We start from the raw sequence: 17,323 nt of genomic DNA, 5'->3' as shown, positions 1-17,323 counted from the left end.
CAGCAGAATGTCAAAGGGGAACTGCCCTGGCCCCAGCAAGGGACCAGGAGGGATTCAGGAGCCACCGTAGGGCCTGTCACAACCTTCACATGAGCCCATGCCCTATGGCTTCCAGCTTAGAGCTCTGCCAGCCTTGGGAGTCTCCCCCAGGAGACTGCCAGGGTCCATGGGCACGGCACACTGAGGGGCTGGCCATCGGCTTCTCACACAGCTGAGCCCTGGGACCACCTGCTGGGGCACCAGGGCCCTCAGCAGAGCTCCAGGGCCACGGCCACAGCCCTGTAGGAACCAGGGACAAGGGTCAGCCATGCCTGGCACCCACTGCCACTGGCCATGTGGCACCACTGGCCCTTGGGTGGCTGGTGGACACTGATTCTGCATGTGGCTTGTACAGGGCACCGAGTCCAGCACAGTTCCATGCCCACGTGTCCTGGGGCACCAGTTCCCATCTGAGCTCCAGCGCAGCATCCTGCTCATCCTGCCTGGCACGGGGAGTCTCAGGGAAGGTGCCCAAGCCCTGATGTCCCCTGTGCTCCTGAGAGAAGCAGAGTCTGTCCCATAGCCCTCCTGGACACCCCAGTTCAGGCAGAGGAGGAAAGGGGAGCTGATGGCACCGGGAGCAGAACTCCCAGGCTGCTCAGGTGTGCTGGAGGGCAGGTGTCCAGGCAGCCCCACCACAGCCACACTGCTCTCCTGAGCAGGAGCATTTCCTTCTGCTGCGCAGCCAGTGATGGAAAAACAAGCAGGCGGTGAGCTCTTTGACTTCGTGCCTTCCCCCCTCCAGAGGACAATAAGCTGCTTTTAATATCTGACATGTTTATTAACAGATGCAGTTGGGACAGCTGATGACTTCATATGCCACTTACCACTAAAATGTTAGTAATAACTCAGAATTAACTGTCATAAATAAAAAAGACTATAAAGACAACTCGATGGTGTGTCACTCTGCAGTAGTTTGCTGAGACCCCGTTGGCTCTGGATGTGAGGCTAGAAGGTCCTTTGTGGAGCTCCAGTCCGGGTTTTGCAACAGTCACAATATTTTGGCTGGATATTGTCTTAGGAGGTGGTACTAGTGGGGTGGAATTCCCTCATGCAGGAGTTTGCACTGGATGCCTTTACAAAGCTGGATACTCTGGTAATAATAATAATAAAAAGCCCCGACCCCGTGGATGGGGATGGAGTCTACGGATTGAGACCAGGATTTATTAATGTGCAAATTGCTCTGATATGATCACATACTTTCTGCTTTGCATACGCAGGGAGCAGCGTGGGCTGATGGAATAGGAACTAGCCTGAGCGATCTTTACGAGCTGAGATCCTGCACATCGCAGAAGGGTTTGTTTCTCCGCGCAAAAGCTGGGACCCTGTAGAAACCTGCTTTAAAAAACAAGTGACCAAAATACTCAAATGCACCAGACTTCTTCATGAACTCGCCATGAATATATTTTTCATTTTTTTTGGCAGAAACGTGTGTGTAACTTTCTCTGGAGGAACCGAGGATTTTTGTAGTTGGTCTTCTAGTATTTTAAATCTGAGAACCCAGTAGAGTCTTTTCTGCAGTGATGAGGGAGTGACAAGTTGGAGGTAAGGGCTTCAGCATGCATGTTTGTGTCGATGGAGCTTTTGCAATGTGGGCTGCTAATGAGGAACGTGAGCCGTGTCAGCATCCGACTGCGGGTTTGCCTTGTGCAACGTGGATAATGAGCTCAGACAATGAGAGCTGTGCGGAATCACAGCGCGATCTGTGGGATCACGGCCCCCCGCCCGAGGGGTGCAGGGAATCTGGGCTGCTGCGTGTGCCCCTGCCACTTCCCGATCTGGGGAAGGGGACACGGAGAACGGGTCTGGATGTTGACCCGCTTGCTGGAGCTCGTTGTTGATCCTGGACTGGCTGCGGGGTCTCGCAAGCCATGGTGCGGCGGGTGGCCGTGCCCTGCTGCCCTCCACTGATCCCAGAGACAGGGAAAACGGGGGGACGGGGCAGTTAAGCACATGCTGTGTTCAGTACTGCTGTGGCTGTGCCTAACCCAGCCTCCTGCCAGGCACCCATGGGGGCACGGCAGGCACCCAGAGAGCGTGGGGTAAGTATGTGCTCCTTGGGGTTTCGGATGCGGGATCAGTGGAGAAATGGTTAACAGGGACCATGGCAATAATTAGACATGGTGTGAACACCCAGTGCTGATGTGCCTGGGAAGTGCTGCTGGACCTGTGGCTGCTGTGGGTCAGTGAGGGTTCCCGTGGCCGGGCTGGGACGTGGGTCCCCAGTGAGGCTGTGGGTCAAGGTGACACCTCCACACTGACAGAGCTGGGGTGCTGTGAGACGTGGGTGTGGGTGACCCTTGGGCTGCTGGAGCGTTTTATAGACTCGAGTGTGTATGCTCCCTTGAACAGCCCTGGGGAAGGGTGTTCAGGTGATTCAGTTAAGGTTTGAAAGGTGCCTTACAGTAAAAGGCATTAAAACGGGGTAATATTGGCAGAATAAAATGCTGCATGACAAGGCAGGCATGGAGCCTCCACTCTCCTGCACCAGGGTCAGCAGGTACCCACGCAAAAAATCCTGTCACCTGTCTGTGAACTTGTGGCAGTGCTTACAGTCCTATTTGGGGTGGCCAGGTCTGTGCTGAGATCCCACGGGGACTGGGACTTGCAGTGAAACATCTGCCTGTTAGAATCATTTTGTCTGAAGTCCATCCATGACCCTGGAGCAGGTGAGCTCCTGACTCCATCCTCTCATCCCCACTGTGGGGCCAGGGCAGCAGAGGCTGGGTGGGAGGATGGTGGCAGCACTGCAGGTCTGGGAATGCCAGCGCTGCGACATGCCTGGAAACCACCCTGGAAAAAGGTCTCGTTTCAGCTGGATCAGCTCCCTGGCGCTCGCGCAGCCGCTGCGAGAGCAGCAGCACCACCCTGAGGGATGCAGCAGGGAGGAGCTGGGGTGAGGAGCACCCGCTCTGGAGGTGCAGGGCAGTGACCCCCTGAGCACAGCCGAAATGAGCTGGCCCTGCCAGTGTGTGCAGGCAAAGCAGAGCTGAGCATGAGCCCCACGTTTCCATTACCTGAGCTAGATGTGAGCTGGCAAAGCTCTGCCTGCACTGCAGGGCCGGGACTGCAGTGAGCAATAGGGCTGGGGGCAGGTCAGCCCCCCTGGCCTGTGGGGACAGCCCTGGAGTGGGCAAAGGGACCATGCAGCTAAGAGAAGTGGCACTGGCAGCAGAGACCATGCCCCAGGGCAGTGTGAGGGCAATCTGTTGTCTTGCCAAGAATGGAAGTGCTCGTCTGCCTAAGACCTGGCAAACACAGGCAGGCTTACAGTTGTATCCACCACCAACCTGCCTCCAGGAGGATCCTCTGGGATTGCAGCTGCCCCACATGCTCGTGGGCAGCAGGGTGAGAGGGGCTGGCTGCAGGATGCCCTTCATTGCAAACCACCCCGAGCGCTGCCAGGCCTGCAGAGCTCAGAGCTCAGTCCCCCCATCCCAGCAGTGCAGGGTGCTATCATCCAACAAAAAGGCAGAATTTGGATGTCCTCAGTCCAGGCTGGCAGCAGTGGCTAGTCTGGAGGACACCCTGGCTGCCCTATTGCTCCCTCCCACCAGCCGAGTGCCCCGTCCTGCCCCATGCCCAGGCCTGAGGCTGAGGGTTATTTTTCCCAGTTTGTTTTCCTCTGCTGCTGGAGTTCACACTGCTCCTGGCTCTGCAGGGCTCATGTTTCCCAGGCAGGGATGTCTCATTGGGAGAGCCAGAGCACCAGGAATCCCTGCAGGAAGGTCCACTTGGCAGATGGTTCCTGTGCACATGGCCAAGCAGAAAGTCCCAGGTGGTGCTCAGGGCTTTGCCCTGGGCTTTGGGCTTTGGAGAAGCAGATCAGCACAGGGGCTATGGCTCACTGGGCTCCTTCCAGCCTGCAAATTCGCATTTACAAAGCTGGCATTCAGGGTCTGTGGTGGAAGGAGCGCTAAGCACTTGACTGGACACAATTACATCGAAATAAGAGGGGAACTGGGTATTGAGGTGAGCCTCAGCAACCGTGGCTGTGCTTCCAGGTTTGCATCAGACCCCCATGCTCCCCATCCCTGCAGGGTCTCTGTGAGCAGGGCTGTACCTGATGTGGTGTGTCCATCCCGCACATCCCAGGGCACCTGCTGAGCATGTTCCTGCTCAGCAATGGACCTTTGGGGTTCATGAGGAGCCCTTTTGGGGGAAGAGCAAGGTTTTCAGTGCTCTGGTTTGTGCTGCCCCAAATTGTGTTGTTCTGAGCTTCCTGGTCTGAAATCTGCTTTGGTTCTGCTGTTCTAATGTCTTTTGTTGGCATTTGGGGAGTTATTGATCTGTAGGAGGCTCAAACTCCCCTGAGCTGTACCTAATAGACCCAGGTTTGCTTTTCCCATGACTGTAGCCAGATGCCCAGGCAGTGTCTCAGTTGCATTACAGAGCTGTGTTTGCTGGGACAGCTCCAGTGCAATTCCAGATGCTGCTCTGGTTCTGTGGAGAAGCAGCAGTCGTGGACCCTGCAGCTTGCCTCAGGGCTCTGCCTCCTCCTCCAGAGTGTGCCTCCTCGGCGCTGGCATGAAGGCCCTGGAAATCCCCCTGTAAAACATTTCCTGATGTTTTACAGCGCCGACAGACAAGCACTCCTGGAGGGAGGCCTGTGGCACTATGGATCACAGGGTTACTTGGAGCAGCTACTGTGACAGGCACCGTGCGAGGCAAGCGAGGAGCCCGTGCCGAGCGGGGCCGGGGCTGGAGAGGGGAATGGGGTGCTGCTGATCCCCAGGGCACCTCCCACTGCCAGGCCAGGGCTGGAGAGGGGAATGGGGTGCTGCTGATCCCCAGGGCAGCTCCCACTGCCAGGCCAGGGCTGGAGAGGGGAATGGGGTGCTGCTGATCCCCAGGGCAGCTCCCACTGCCAGGCCAGGGCTGGAGAGGGGAATGGGGTGCTGCTGATCCCCAGGGCAGCTCCCACTGCCCGGCCAGGGCTGGAGAGGGGAATGGGGTGCTGCTGACCCCCGGGGCAGCTCCCACTGCCAGGCCAGGGCAGAGGGGTGGCCGCGAGCAGCAGCCTCTCCTCGGCGTATTCCCCATCAGCGGGTCACAGCACGGCTCCGCAGACCCAGGGAATGCAGTGCAGGAGCTGGTGGAAGGAGTCAGACCTCAACAATGCTGTGGAGACTCTGCTGCCAGATTGGGCTTTATTATTTTATTTTTTCAGTGAAGTTTATGGGTTGGGGATTTTGCAGAACTTGGCACTGGGATCTAATATCAAATGAAGACCTTCTGGTTCGGAAATTTGACTTAATGCAGCCGTCTTTTATTGTTTCAAGGATTAAGCAGAACAAAGTGGCTCTGCCTGTGCATGTGCAGAGACGTTTGCCAGAGGTGCGTGAGACACTCTGTGGCAGCTGTGACGAGCCAAGTGCAGTGGGACCTTCCTCCATGGAGGGTTCCAGGGTGCTGCTCCCGCAGCATCAGCCCTGCCGACAGGAAAACAGCCCTCGGAACGCAGGGAGAGAGGGGGACTTGCACAAAGAGAACGAGGGCCCAAACCCTCTCCCTGCGGCCCTGGCTGCCTCCCTCCTGTGGCAGGGCTGGTGGAGCAGGCAGGGAGCTCTGCCACAGGGTCACCAGTGCAGGCACAGCAGGCACTGGCCTTGGGGAGCACCAGCACCGTGGGCACATCCCTGTGTGCCTGTAGAACAGGGACAGTGCTGCTGCCTCTGATACCTGGGTGCCATCATTGGTATTTGAGGGGTTTGGTATTTGAAATTTCACAAAGGCAGGCTGGGGAATGTGCTTGGTCATGTGAAGATGGACTCTGCCCTGGGGCTGGGTGGGCTCAGGCTGAACTGTCCTAGCTGTGGACCTGGGACCAAACCAACCCAAGTGAGATTTTGTGAAACTGTGATTCCTCCTGCAGGAAACCTGTTCCTGCACATTCACACCCCTCGCTGACTACCAAGGGGAAATTCAAATACCCTGTCCAGCCCTGGGACCTGAAAAGCCAAATTCTCCCCGTCACAGCTGGTGCCCAGCTGGCTGTTGGCAGTGACCTGGCAGTTCCCAGGGGTTGGTTCCTGCTGCTGCTGTAATCGGGCTTGTCCTGCCTCCAGCATCTGGTCCTTCTCTCCCAGGCTCAGTAAACCTTTGGAGAGCCCGTTTACATTACGGATCCCTGGTACGTTCAGCAAGAGGCAATATATCAGCAATTTAGTTATTGTGGATTAGGTCTTGAATATCCTGGGGATATAATGTCGGTCTTTCTCACCTTGTGTGTAGGAGGACTAATGGCAAATTATCAGGATGGTTTATATTTTCTGGTTTGTACTGGAGCTCCCAAGGACCAATTTATCCTGATTGAATTGCAAACAAGGCTTAGTGCCATCTCAGGCTCAGGGGCCAGGCCTCTCCATAAATGAATTCAGAGCAATTCAGGTTACCCCAAATTCTTCCTGTCAATGGGATAATGGCATAAATCCTGCTAATGTTTAGACTGGAAATTGTTTGCAGCAACCTGAGCTTGATTGATGGATGGAATAACAGAAAGAATCATAATTCGTGTCCTGAGGTGAGGGTGGGAAGAGCTGGCAGCCTGACCCTTCTGCTGCAGCCCCCTCCGGTGGGCTTGCCACAGACCCTGAGTGCTCAAGGAGGAGATCTGGAAACCTGTGGATCGCGTGTGACCTGCTGTGGCACTGGCTCTGCAGCACCTGGGTGCCAGTGGCCTTTCTGTGATAAGTGGGCAGTCGTGGTCAAACCCAGGCTCTCTTCAGGCTAGAAAGCAAGGAAATAAGGAGGAAAAAGTGTGTTGTGCTTGTCTGGTTTGTGCTGTGGCCTCAAGGTTTCCCATGGCACTTCCCTGCCCTGGCACTGCACAAGCCCTCAGGGATGGGGTACGTGGAGGTCGCACAAGCGTCACACTGGCTCTTGGCGCGCTGGGGCTGTGTTTGCTCTCCGGACATCCATCCCTGCTGCTGTCCTCGCGCTGGGGGACTGTGCCCAAACTGTGAGTGTTTTGTAAACACGGCGTGTGCTTCCTGCGAACGCCCTTCACCGGCAAAGCCGCCGTAATTAAAGCCGAGGGCGGGCGGAGCAGGCGGCCCCGCGCTCCCTCCGGAGCCGCTGGCGCTCGGTGCTCATTTGGGGAGAGTTTGGGTCGTGCTGTCCTGACGTGCCTGCTCACACCAGCTCGTGTCCCCGGGCTGCTCTGGCCGTGCCGTGCATTGCCGTACCGTGCCACACCGCCTGTCTGGAGGGTCTCTCCTGACCCCACCTCGCAGGGATGCCCCGCACCATGCCCAGGTCCCCACACAAGGTGCAGAGGGGCTGCAGGGCTAGAAGGATCCCCAGTCTGCACAGCTCTCTGCTCCCTAAATGCTCCCACAGCTCGGCTTAAGCACTTGACAGTGTTTATAAAGCAGCTTGCAGCAAACAGGCTTGGAAGTGCAGAAGAAGTTGGTGTTTACACGAGTGACTAATTATTTATTTGAAAATCCTGTGGACGAGCCGCGAGCTGTAACGACAAGCACATGGGGAGTGCTGGGCTCCTGCCCCGGCGGTCACAACAGGGATACGGTGAAAAGTTCAGAGCCACCGGGGTGGGGGGACCGTGGCAGTGCCCCACAGCACCCGAGGGGCCAGCACGGGTGAGCCAGCGCTGCCGGGAGGTGCTTTAACCGGGCACAGCTCAGCGCTGTGGCGTGTGCTGCACAAGGCCTGGTGGTACCCGGGTCACATCTCCCTGCAGCAGCTGCCTCAAGGTGCTGCCAGCCCACACCTGCTGCTGGAGCAGCCCCCTCCTTTCAGGTGTTCTTCTGCTGTAGTCATAACCCACCTCAGGGGGGCTGGAGCGAGGGGGCTGCTTGGGCCAGGGGCCTTTTAGCCAATCCCCCTCCCCAGGGTGGGTAAGGGAGAAGAAGACAGGCTGCCCAGGGCCCGTGTCCATCCCAGGCTGCAGCCAGGCTCCCTTCCAGCACCATTGCCACCAGTCATTTGGGGCATCGGTGATTGCGCAGTTATTATAAAGGGATTAAAACAATTTTCTGTTTCATTTGACTTCACAGAGTGAATGTTGTTGCCTTTATTCTCACACAATGGCTGCCGTCGGCGGGGCTTTGCTCTGCCAGCTGCAGAGAGGAGCTGGTCCCTGCCTGGCTGTGCCAGAGCTCTTGGTGCAGCCTGAAGTTCACCCTTCCTGCACACCAGGCACAGGGCACGGGGAAAACCACCTGAAAACCACATGGAAAACACCCCTGGCCAGCAGCCTGGCAAAGCAAGGGCTTGGGCATTCCCAGGCAAGAACAGGGCATGTGGAGTCCTCGGCACCAGCAACCGCCCTCTGCCTGGGTTTCCCTTGGCTCTCCAGAAGTTCATTCAGAGCCATCGGTTTGCTGCCCACACTGTCCTGGTGGTGTTGCCGTCCTGTCCCCCTGTCCTGCCACACACTCACCGTGGTTGGCAAGGGCAGGGCAGCACTCACAGCAGGGCCATGGGACACAGCGAGCCTGGGCAGAGCAGCTCCTGCTGACCCTGCCCTGTGCTCCAGGGAATGGGAGCTGGGAGGTTTGGAAATTCCCTTGGAGCAGAAATACAGCATTTTGGGCAGCTCATGAAGGATCCCGTCCCCAGACAGCCCCTGCCCCTGCTGGGGATTGCAGGCTCGCTCTCTCTTCAGCTCGACTACCAGCCCCAGAGGTGCCCACTTGAATGGGAAACATCTTGTGTGCTTGGCACCCGCAGCAGCAGCCATCTGCCGCTCGGGGAGGGCAGCCCAGGGGTCTGGCTCTCTTTTAAACAAGTTCCAGCTATAACTGTTTGCAGCACTGGCAGATGGCAAAGCTGCATTGAGCATTTTGACGGGTGCTCACTATTAGCAAGAGGGACCTGTGGATGAGGCTGGAGCGGTTCTCCCCACGCCGCTCGGGTGCCACCAGCACCTCCAATTCACCCCACAGCCCCCGTGCTCGCCCCCAGCCATCGTGGGAGTGGTGCTGGCTGTCGAGTTAACCTCTTGTCCTCTTCCTTTGCAGTTTCTGTCAGTGCACCTGGAAACTGTGAGCAGCTAAAGCCTGCTGCCAAGCCCCCAATGGGACCAAGGCCAAGCTCCTGCGCTCCTCACAGGGATGAAGGTAGAGCCATGTTACCTGCTACCTAAGCTCGCTGGTGCTGATGTGGTTTGTGGATATGGTCCCAGACCAGGCTCCGTGCACAGACTCTCAGCTCTGATCCCACCTGAGACGTTTTAGCAGCAGCAGAGACCCCAGCTGTGGAGTGGGCTCCCCCGACCACCCCGTGACGGAGGGCCTGCAGCGCTGGAGAGTTACTATGCAGCTTGGACTGCTTGTGGTGGTGGTTTTTCTAAGCTCGATGGATCTAACAGGCAGCAGCAAAGTGGTGAAGGGCAAGAGGCAAAGACGAAGTATGTATGAAATGCTTTTCTTCTCTCCTTCTTCTCGTGGTGCCGGGCGGGTCACGCGGGTGCCGACGTGTTCCCAGCACAGACGGCCGGGCAGGGCCTGCCGTGCCCTGCGAGCTCCCCCAGTCCCACTGCCGGGCACAGACACAGTGTCCTGGCCCTCTGGACCTGCCAAAGCCCCGAGGTCATGGAGGGGTCAGTTATCCCCCCTGCCCAGAGGGTCCCTGGCCAGGGCTTACATGGGGCAGCCAAATAGAACTGGCACAAGAGCAGCCACAAGTGTTTGCCCTCCTCTATGTAAGCTCATGTTAGAACTGTTTTACATTAAAACTGTTTTAAATTAAATTATATAACATTGATTTGATATTAAAACTGGGACTGCTGAGCCCTGGGAGAACAAGGAAAACCTGACATCATGGCTAATGCTATAAAGGGCAATTTCCAGCAAGGGCCCAGTTTATACCTTTGCCATGGATGCAGAGCTTGGGGCCACGGCTCAGCGCTGCAGGAGGGATGGGGTCACATCCCCGAGAGGCCCCTGCATACAGGGGCCCGGGCACACAGTGCCAAGTGGCATCCAGACCCAGTGAACCCTCCTGGCAGCCGGGGGGCTGGGGGCTTCGGGATCCCTGCTGGGGACCCCCCTGCTTTCTGTGTCACTTCCCTAGGCTGTGGCAGCCCCCAGACCCACAGACCTGGCAATGGGGCTGGGGCAGGCGGGGGGGCTGCTGGGCTCTCGGGTCATGGTGAGGGGACAGGGGAGTTCTCTTACCTCTCCTCCTGGCACGTGAACACTGTGCTGCTCTGCGCTCGCTTTTGAAGTGTAGTAAACAAGGTATTTAAAAGAATACATCTTTTAAATACACAGCTTTTCTATAAACAAGGACATGGCTTGCATAATAAACTAATAAAAATAACCTGCATTCTAGCCCATAAAGAATGCGATTGGTTTCAAAACAACCAGCATTTTACATGATAATTAAAAGCAGAAAACTCTCAAGACATGGGATTGAGTATTTTTCTTGGACTGAACATAGGAGCTGAGAACACATCTCTATTTTGGGGGCAGTGACATCTCCCGACTGCCAGAGAGAGTTTAACATAGGCAGGGTCAGAGCGAGCATGGGTGGAATTAGTCAAAGGGTTTCACTCCAGGGCCATGTGCTCTGGTCCCCACCGGTCCTCGAGGTGGAGGCACCACCAGCTCCGAGCAGGGAGGCTGCAGGAGCTGCTGGAGCCCTGGGCACGTGCCCATCGGGAGTGTCTGCCCCACACGTGTGTCAGGACTGACAGGCAGGGCTGGGAGCAGTAAGAGAGGCAGTGCTGGGGCTCTGGGTACAGCTGGTGGCTGCTTCTGGATCCTGCTCCTCACCACTGCCACCGTGGTGACTCTGTGCTCCAGGCAGCACTGGTGCCTCTGGGCACCGGGCACGGGGCTGTGGTGCCCGGCCAGAGCGGGCTGGGAGCGTGTCAGTGCTGCAGGACCCCAGCCCTCACTCTGCCTCGGTTCTTCCCCTTCCTGCCCATGGTGCTGGTGGTTTGGGGTCACAGCTGGTGCCTGCAGAGCCTGGCACTAACCACCACTTCTCTCCTGCTCTTCCAGTCAGCACCGAGCTGAGTCAGGGCTGTGCCAGAGGCTGCGACCTGTGCTCTGAGTTCAATGGGTGCCTGAGGTGTTCCCCCAAACTCTTCATCCTTCTGGAGAGGAATGATATCCGACAAATTGGGATCTGCCTGCCTTCTTGTCCACTGGGATACTTTGGCCTTCGCAATACAGACATGAACAAGTGCATCAGTGAGTGTGGGGATGGGAGGGAGTGGGCACGGGTGGGTGGCAGAGCTCTGCAGGGCATCGTGTGCCTTCGCTCGTGGCTGTATGGAAGGGGAGAGCATTGCTGAGCAGGGCAGTCGCCTGCCCTGGCAATAACCCTCACTCAGCACCACATAGGCATGCTGTGGGCACGGGATCTTGCAGGATGTTTTGGCAGCTCTGTTTGGGCTGCCAGACTGGCACCATTTTCCTCTGGGAGGAGGGGGATCCTTTCAGCCATTTAGGTACTGCTCAGACAAGTGCCTTTTCTCCTCCCCTCCTGCTCACCATAGCCAGGCAGCTCTCAGGGAGATCATTGGCCTGTGGCTGCCTCCTGCAACCAGAGCACCAGAAAGAGCTGGACATGGAAACCTGTGATCACTCCTCTGGCAGTTCCATGCACAGCACCTTCCTGGCAAGGCTTCCACATAACTCCCTTTCCATGCAGCCCGTCCTGTAGCTGCAGTTGTTGATCCAGGACTTTGCACTGTCCCCTTCAGCTGACTGATGATCAGCTGCATATCAGCCCAAAACTTTCCCACCCTGTCTGATTCTGTTCTGGCAGCAGCTGCTGTGGGCCATGAGAGCTGCAGCACAGGTCTGTCCTGTACAGGAAATGGTGCAAAGAAAACTGACTTCTGAGCAGCACAGTCAGGCCTGGCAGGACACTTAGAGACATCTCAGAGATGTGCCCTGCTGCTGGAAAATCCCTGGGAGCCAAGACTGAGCTCCAGTTGGCAGTGTGGATCTTCTTGTGTCTTTTGCTCACATCAGATTACATGATGGCTTTGGTGTTTTTTTCCTCAGAATGCAAAATTGAGAACTGTGAGTCCTGTTTCAGTCGAAACTTTTGCACAAAATGTAAGGAAGGTTTGTATTTGCACAAAGGGAGATGTTACGTCACATGCCCCGAAGGCTACGCTGCTGCCAACGGCACCATGGAGTGCAGCAGTCCTGGTAAGTGGCCTCAGCAGTCCTGGCAAGTGGCCTCAGCAGTCCTGGCAAGTGGCCTCGGGCCCAGTGGTGGGTGGGGGTGACGGCACAGCCAGACCCAGCTGGGGCAGAGCCCTCTGGGAACCAGCCTGGATGGAGAGCAGCCCCCAGGGTTTGTGAAGTGCGACCCAGAGCTGGTGTGGTGCAGTAAGGAAGGAGGTGCTTGGGAATTTAGGAAGCTGCTGGGGAAACACACATTCCCTTCCAGCCTAAGGTGGGGAGAGATGCCATGTTGTGCAGGGGCTCTGGGAAGGCCTGAGGTAGCAATCCAGGAATGGGAGTTACTGCTGAGCTCTCTTCTTACCTGGCAGCACAATGTGAAATGAGCGAGTGGGGGCCCTGGGGGCCCTGCTCCAAGAAGAGGAAGCTCTGTGGCTTCAAGAAGGGCAATGAAGACCGAACCCGGCGGATTCTGCAGGCTCCCTCTGGAGACGTGTCCCTGTGCCCCCCCACCACAGAGGTGCGCAGATGCACTGTGCAGAAGAGCCAGTGCCCTGAAGGTGAGCAGAGGGGGAGTCTCTCGCTGTCCCTCCCCACACCCCGTATTGCTCGGTCAGACACAAATATTCAGCCGGTTGTCCAGTGTCACAAATGCACTGCACAGCTCCCTAACCCTTTATGGAGCAGGGAACACAATGTGATGGCAGCTAGGAAGAGCCCTGGGTGGAAGAGGCATGGCCCCCAGGGTGAAAGGGGCATAGCTTCCAGGGGGGGTGATGCTCAGCACAGCTTGCTGCATGTCCCACAGGCTTTCAGCTATTTTAGCTTCTTCCCTGGCCGAGAGCAGCTGAGGGTGCATGCCTGTGTGCTGCCACGATGGGGTTTGTCCTCCCTACCAGAATGCTCAGGTCTATTTTTCACAGGAATTAGAGTGTCCTCGGGATGAACTGTGGTTTGGTTATCCTGTTATAGGATGGACAAGGATTGCAGCTGGGTTGAGTGTTCTGAGGTAAAACAGTTCTGAGCAGTCACTAACAGCACAGGGATGAACCAGCGGGGCAGAGGGAGGTGGGCACAGCCAATCCATCCCCTCATGGCTCGTTCCACCAGAGAGCCTCACACTGCCTCTTTGCTTTACTGCAGGGAAAAGGAAGAAAAAGGAAGAGCAAGGAAAGCAAGATAATGGAAACAGAAATCGGAAAGACACCAAAGACACTAAGTCTGGCACGAAGAAGAGGAAGAGCAAACAGAGAGGGGCCGCGGTGCCCGTGACGCCTGCCAGCCCTGCCCAGTAGCTGGCCCTGCGCGTCACCGATGGCAAGACTCCATTGCTGCTATGTATATGAAAGCTTTATTGAACAGAGCACTGCTACACCACACCTGCACGTGTCCAGACAGACATATACTCCAGACTGATCCAGAGACCAACGAGGCCACGCACACAATACTTCAGGAGGCTGCACACACCCCGGGCCCGGGAAGGACAGAAGGACACTGCCGAGGAGAGGAAGCTGCCGAGGAGTGGAAGCGCACACAGAGAGGGGAAGCCCATGGGTCCAGGGCTCTGCGGGGACACTGCGGGGAGGAGAGGTGGAGCATGAGCCAGCAAAGGACACAGATGTGAGATTTCATGACCAAAGGCCTCAACTGGAGCCTGAGTGAGTTGCCCCACACAGCCCCAGTGCAGCCCCACAGAGCCAGGGGATGAGACTGGACTTGCACGGGTGCTCACCCCAACCCGGGACCCAGATACACATGGCAGTGGCCTCTTTCTCTTTCCCATACCCTTTATTTTGTGTTTTAAGCTGTATGACTTTATCGTTGCAAATACATGTTAAAAGTTTGTGGTAAGAAGTCAGTGGTATCTGCCCTGAATCTGCTTCAAAGAATTATTTCAAATTAAAAAAAAAAAAAACCACCAAAAAACAAAAACAAACAAACAAACAAACAAAAAACCCAAAAAACAAAATGACAACCAGCTTCCTGAGTGTGTGGTTCATACCTTGGCCCCTATGGAGGCTGGTGTCCCACAGGACAGAGACTCACTTGTGGAAGGGAAACTCACCAAAGCTTTAAGAAAATCCCAGAGAATGCTGCCAGCTGCACTGCAGCCACAAACCAGCTGCCCTGCACACAGGACCCCGGCTGTGCCCCGCCGAGCCCCGAGGAATTCCCTTCTGAAGGATCCAGTTAACACACAGCAAACTGAGAAAATGAGAGGTTACAACGAACCACAGGTTGCCGAAACATTGTGACTCCGCTCGGACAGTCACAGCTGTGGGACTATGGTGGGCTGGGGACACACTGGTCCAGCTACTGGACACCACCCCAGCACGTGGCAGGAGGGAGGCAGGCAGGAGGGGAAGGCACAGCTCAGGTTCTGCAGAAGAGAAATAAATTTTTAAGTTGGGTAGAAACTACTTGTCTGCATGCCACCATCTGGAATTCCCTGGAATTCTCCTGCTCTGCACGAGCCGACATCTGGACAGAGGAACCAGGACAAGGATTGTGCAGAACAGACCTAGCAAGGCCCATGCAGGGTGCGTGGGAATGCTGTCAGCTCTGCACGGGGAGTTCTACCTTTGGTGGTGTCACAAAGTGCCACATCACTCACTGCCCTCGCATTTTAAAATGTGCTTTCTCTGTAGAATTGTGTGGAGACACATTTAATTCCTCCAGAGATCACCAAAAGCCCTCTGGTCCTGAGGGATGGAGCTGGGGAGATGCTTGGCTCCCAGAGATGTGCCCCGGGTGGATCAGGGACATGCTGCTGGAGCTCCAGCTCCCCTGGGAGGGTGATGGGCAGGGGAAAGCTCACCCCAAACTAAACCTGGCGAGTCTGATCACCACTGCACTCACTTTGTACGTCCCTCTGCTCTGTGGTTTTGGAGGGCAGAGCGAGCCAGCGGGTGTGAGGGGACACCTGTGGGAGAGCCCCCATCTCTCTAAGGGGTCACCTGCCCACACCTGCAGCCCTGGGTCCCTCCTGCAGCTCACGGCACCCGCTGAGGACTCGGCTCTGGCACAGGACACCCCGAGTCCCTTCCCCGCCGCCCCGGGGCTGGCTCGGCTCGCTGCAGGACATGGGGGCTGCACAGTTGTTTCAGCTCCGGAGCTGTACCAAGCCCTCCGTGACTGCTCTGCTGGCAGAAAACCTTTCAGCCCATCATCCACTTTGTGTTTAAGTAAACAAGAAGCTGTTACATCTTTGAAAGGGGATTCCATTTCAGCACAATGATAAACGACCAGCATACCAAGCAGGGAGAGAAAGAGGTTCTTAAAAGTCATGCTTTGAGTTGTTTATGGATCATGTTCAGACGATTCCTGAAAGCCTCCTAGCTGAAAGATCCGATCTCATTCTATTTTCTAGCCTGTGAGAGAAGTATTTTGTTTGTGCCATGGTGTTGCATGTAAGCAGAACCATTTTCCCTTCCGCTTTCAGCAGCACCCACCAGTGACCTGCTGATGAAGCTGAGCTCACTCCCTCGCTGTGCCTCCCTCCTGCTGCCCTATCCCCATCCAGTCCTCAGCAAGGATTAGGGAAAACAGAGAGTGCACAAGGAAGGATTTCTACACGAGGCTCTGTTAATGACTCGATTCCCTGCAGTGACTCCTGGCACTATTAGCACAACTATTTCAAAACTAAACTGCATATAATAAATGAACAGAACCTATTTTAGAGAACTCTAGAGATTTTTAGAAAAACTGTCAAACTTCTTTTGCTTGTAGCCTCTTCCCTTCTTTCTTCCTTTTTCACAGCAAAATGGGAAGAAAAAGGGACAAAGGCAACAGGAAGTTTCAAATGCATATTAAGAATATCCAAGATTTTTCAGTATGGTAATTTTAAAATTAAATTGGTTTAGAACAATTAGGAGAAAAAACATAAGAAATAAATCAATTTTTTTTATTATTTTTTGAATCAGCTCAAGAACTGTGCTTATTCCCACTCCCAGAGAGCAGGTTTAGTTATGAATTTAGGAACATTATGCCTTTGACCAACGTGAACTGCATGCTGAGCTCCCCAGTCCAAGCTGAGATGTCCTTAGCAAGGTGATATCACCTCAACTCACACGCACATGAACGTTCTCTTTCCGCCCACCAAATAACCCTGTTGTGGTGTTCTCTCCATGGCATCACTGTAAAATACACATGTTTAAACAAATAAATCAATAAATGGGTTTGCTGAAGCAGCTTAATTTGTTTATTCATCAAAATTGGAGTCAAATCCCAAGTAACCAAAAATGTCCACAGACAGAGCAAGCCTCTCCTGAGATCCGTCTGTCTACATCCAGGAGCCAAAGGAACCGACACAGATCATGATGGGAACATCACTGCTCCGACTCCTGGGCGTGTTCCCACCCTGTGCCTTGACCAGCTCGATGCTGAACTGGAGAAGCAGCTGCTGGATGGACAGACAGACAGACAGATCCTTTGTCAGGAACTCTGCTGCACAGAAGACATCCTTATTTTCCCTGCTGAACAACCTGGTATTATTCACTGGACAGAATTCCACTCAGAATCCGCAGGAGAGTTTCTAGGCAGTTTCCTCAGCTTTTGGGCAATCCCTTCCATGCCATGGGGGACAAAGGGCCAGGAATAATGAACAGCTTACAGTTCAATTTCTCATTTGCTGAGATTTAGAAGCTAAAGCAGATGAATGTCACCAAACACAGGTCGGTTCTATCCTGTTCTTACCCTCTCTGGGTAATATAAATCTGTATTTTTTGTCAGATACAGTCAATGAACTGTGTGCACACACTCCTCATGCAGTAATTCACTGGCTTTGTGCCCCAGAGAGGTAGGGGCAATGTATATACTGCTTAGCCCGTGTTTATGTTAAAATGGTTTCTCACTCAGAAGAAATCTTACCTTTGATTAAAGGAAACAGAGCAGAATAGTGAAACAGGTTATCTCCAACACTATTGTTTGGATTACATTTTCTTAGAACACTAAAAGGGATAGCTCAGATATATATTTACAGATTTTATTAAGTCAATAGCCTTCACAGAGAGAGTGAGAGAGAGATGTCAGGCACCATGCTTTAAAAAATCTCTATTAAAATTACAGAAATACCAGTGTATTTAACCAGTCACCATAAATAAATCACCCTGATCGCCTTTATGTACACAGTAATACATCACACCCAACTGAATGCCAAACCATAGTTTAGA

The 17,323-nt window shown here is 54.8% G+C and overlaps 1 protein-coding gene across 3 annotated transcripts; it reads left to right on the top strand.

Annotated features, from left to right (window-relative positions):
• The first annotated feature begins 1,056 nt into the window (after positions 1-1,056).
• On the top strand, positions 1,057-15,830 carry RSPO1 (R-spondin 1). 3 transcript variants are annotated; one of them, XM_051770957.1, is made up of 7 exons: positions 1,057-1,335; positions 1,465-1,584; positions 9,024-9,412; positions 11,013-11,204; positions 12,027-12,176; positions 12,524-12,712; positions 13,296-15,830. In XM_051770957.1, exons 3-7 carry the CDS (start codon positions 9,319-9,321, stop codon positions 13,445-13,447), a joined length of 777 nt encoding a protein of 258 aa, XP_051626917.1. In that variant the 5' UTR covers positions 1,057-1,335; positions 1,465-1,584; positions 9,024-9,318; the 3' UTR covers positions 13,448-15,830. The 3 variants fall into 3 exon arrangements, with proteins under 3 accessions (XP_051626917.1, XP_051626915.1, XP_051626916.1); XM_051770956.1 differs by having other exon boundaries at positions 1,078-1,135; positions 1,260-1,584; XM_051770955.1 differs by having other exon boundaries at positions 1,057-1,584.
• Positions 15,831-17,323: the final 1,493 nt, after the last annotated feature.

Source organism: Manacus candei, unplaced genomic scaffold (assembly GCF_025592945.1).
Source record: "Manacus candei isolate 608988 ecotype Guabito, Panama unplaced genomic scaffold, ASM2559294v1 h1tg000127l, whole genome shotgun sequence".
NCBI lineage: Eukaryota > Metazoa > Chordata > Aves > Passeriformes > Pipridae > Manacus > Manacus candei.
The sequence above is the reverse complement of the archived record's forward strand: the minus strand, read 5'-3'. Positions and strand labels throughout refer to the sequence as shown.

Coding starts and splice junctions, on each gene's coding strand:
- RSPO1 (XM_051770957.1), top strand. CDS start 9,319: ATGCAGCTTGGACTGCTTGTGGTGGTGGTTTTTCTAAGCTCGATGGAT. Junction 9,413..11,012: donor GGGCAAGAGGCAAAGACGAA/GTATGTATGAAA, acceptor CTGCTCTTCCAG/TCAGCACCGAGCTGAGTCAG. Junction 12,177..12,523: donor CATGGAGTGCAGCAGTCCTG/GTAAGTGGCCTC, acceptor CTTACCTGGCAG/CACAATGTGAAATGAGCGAG.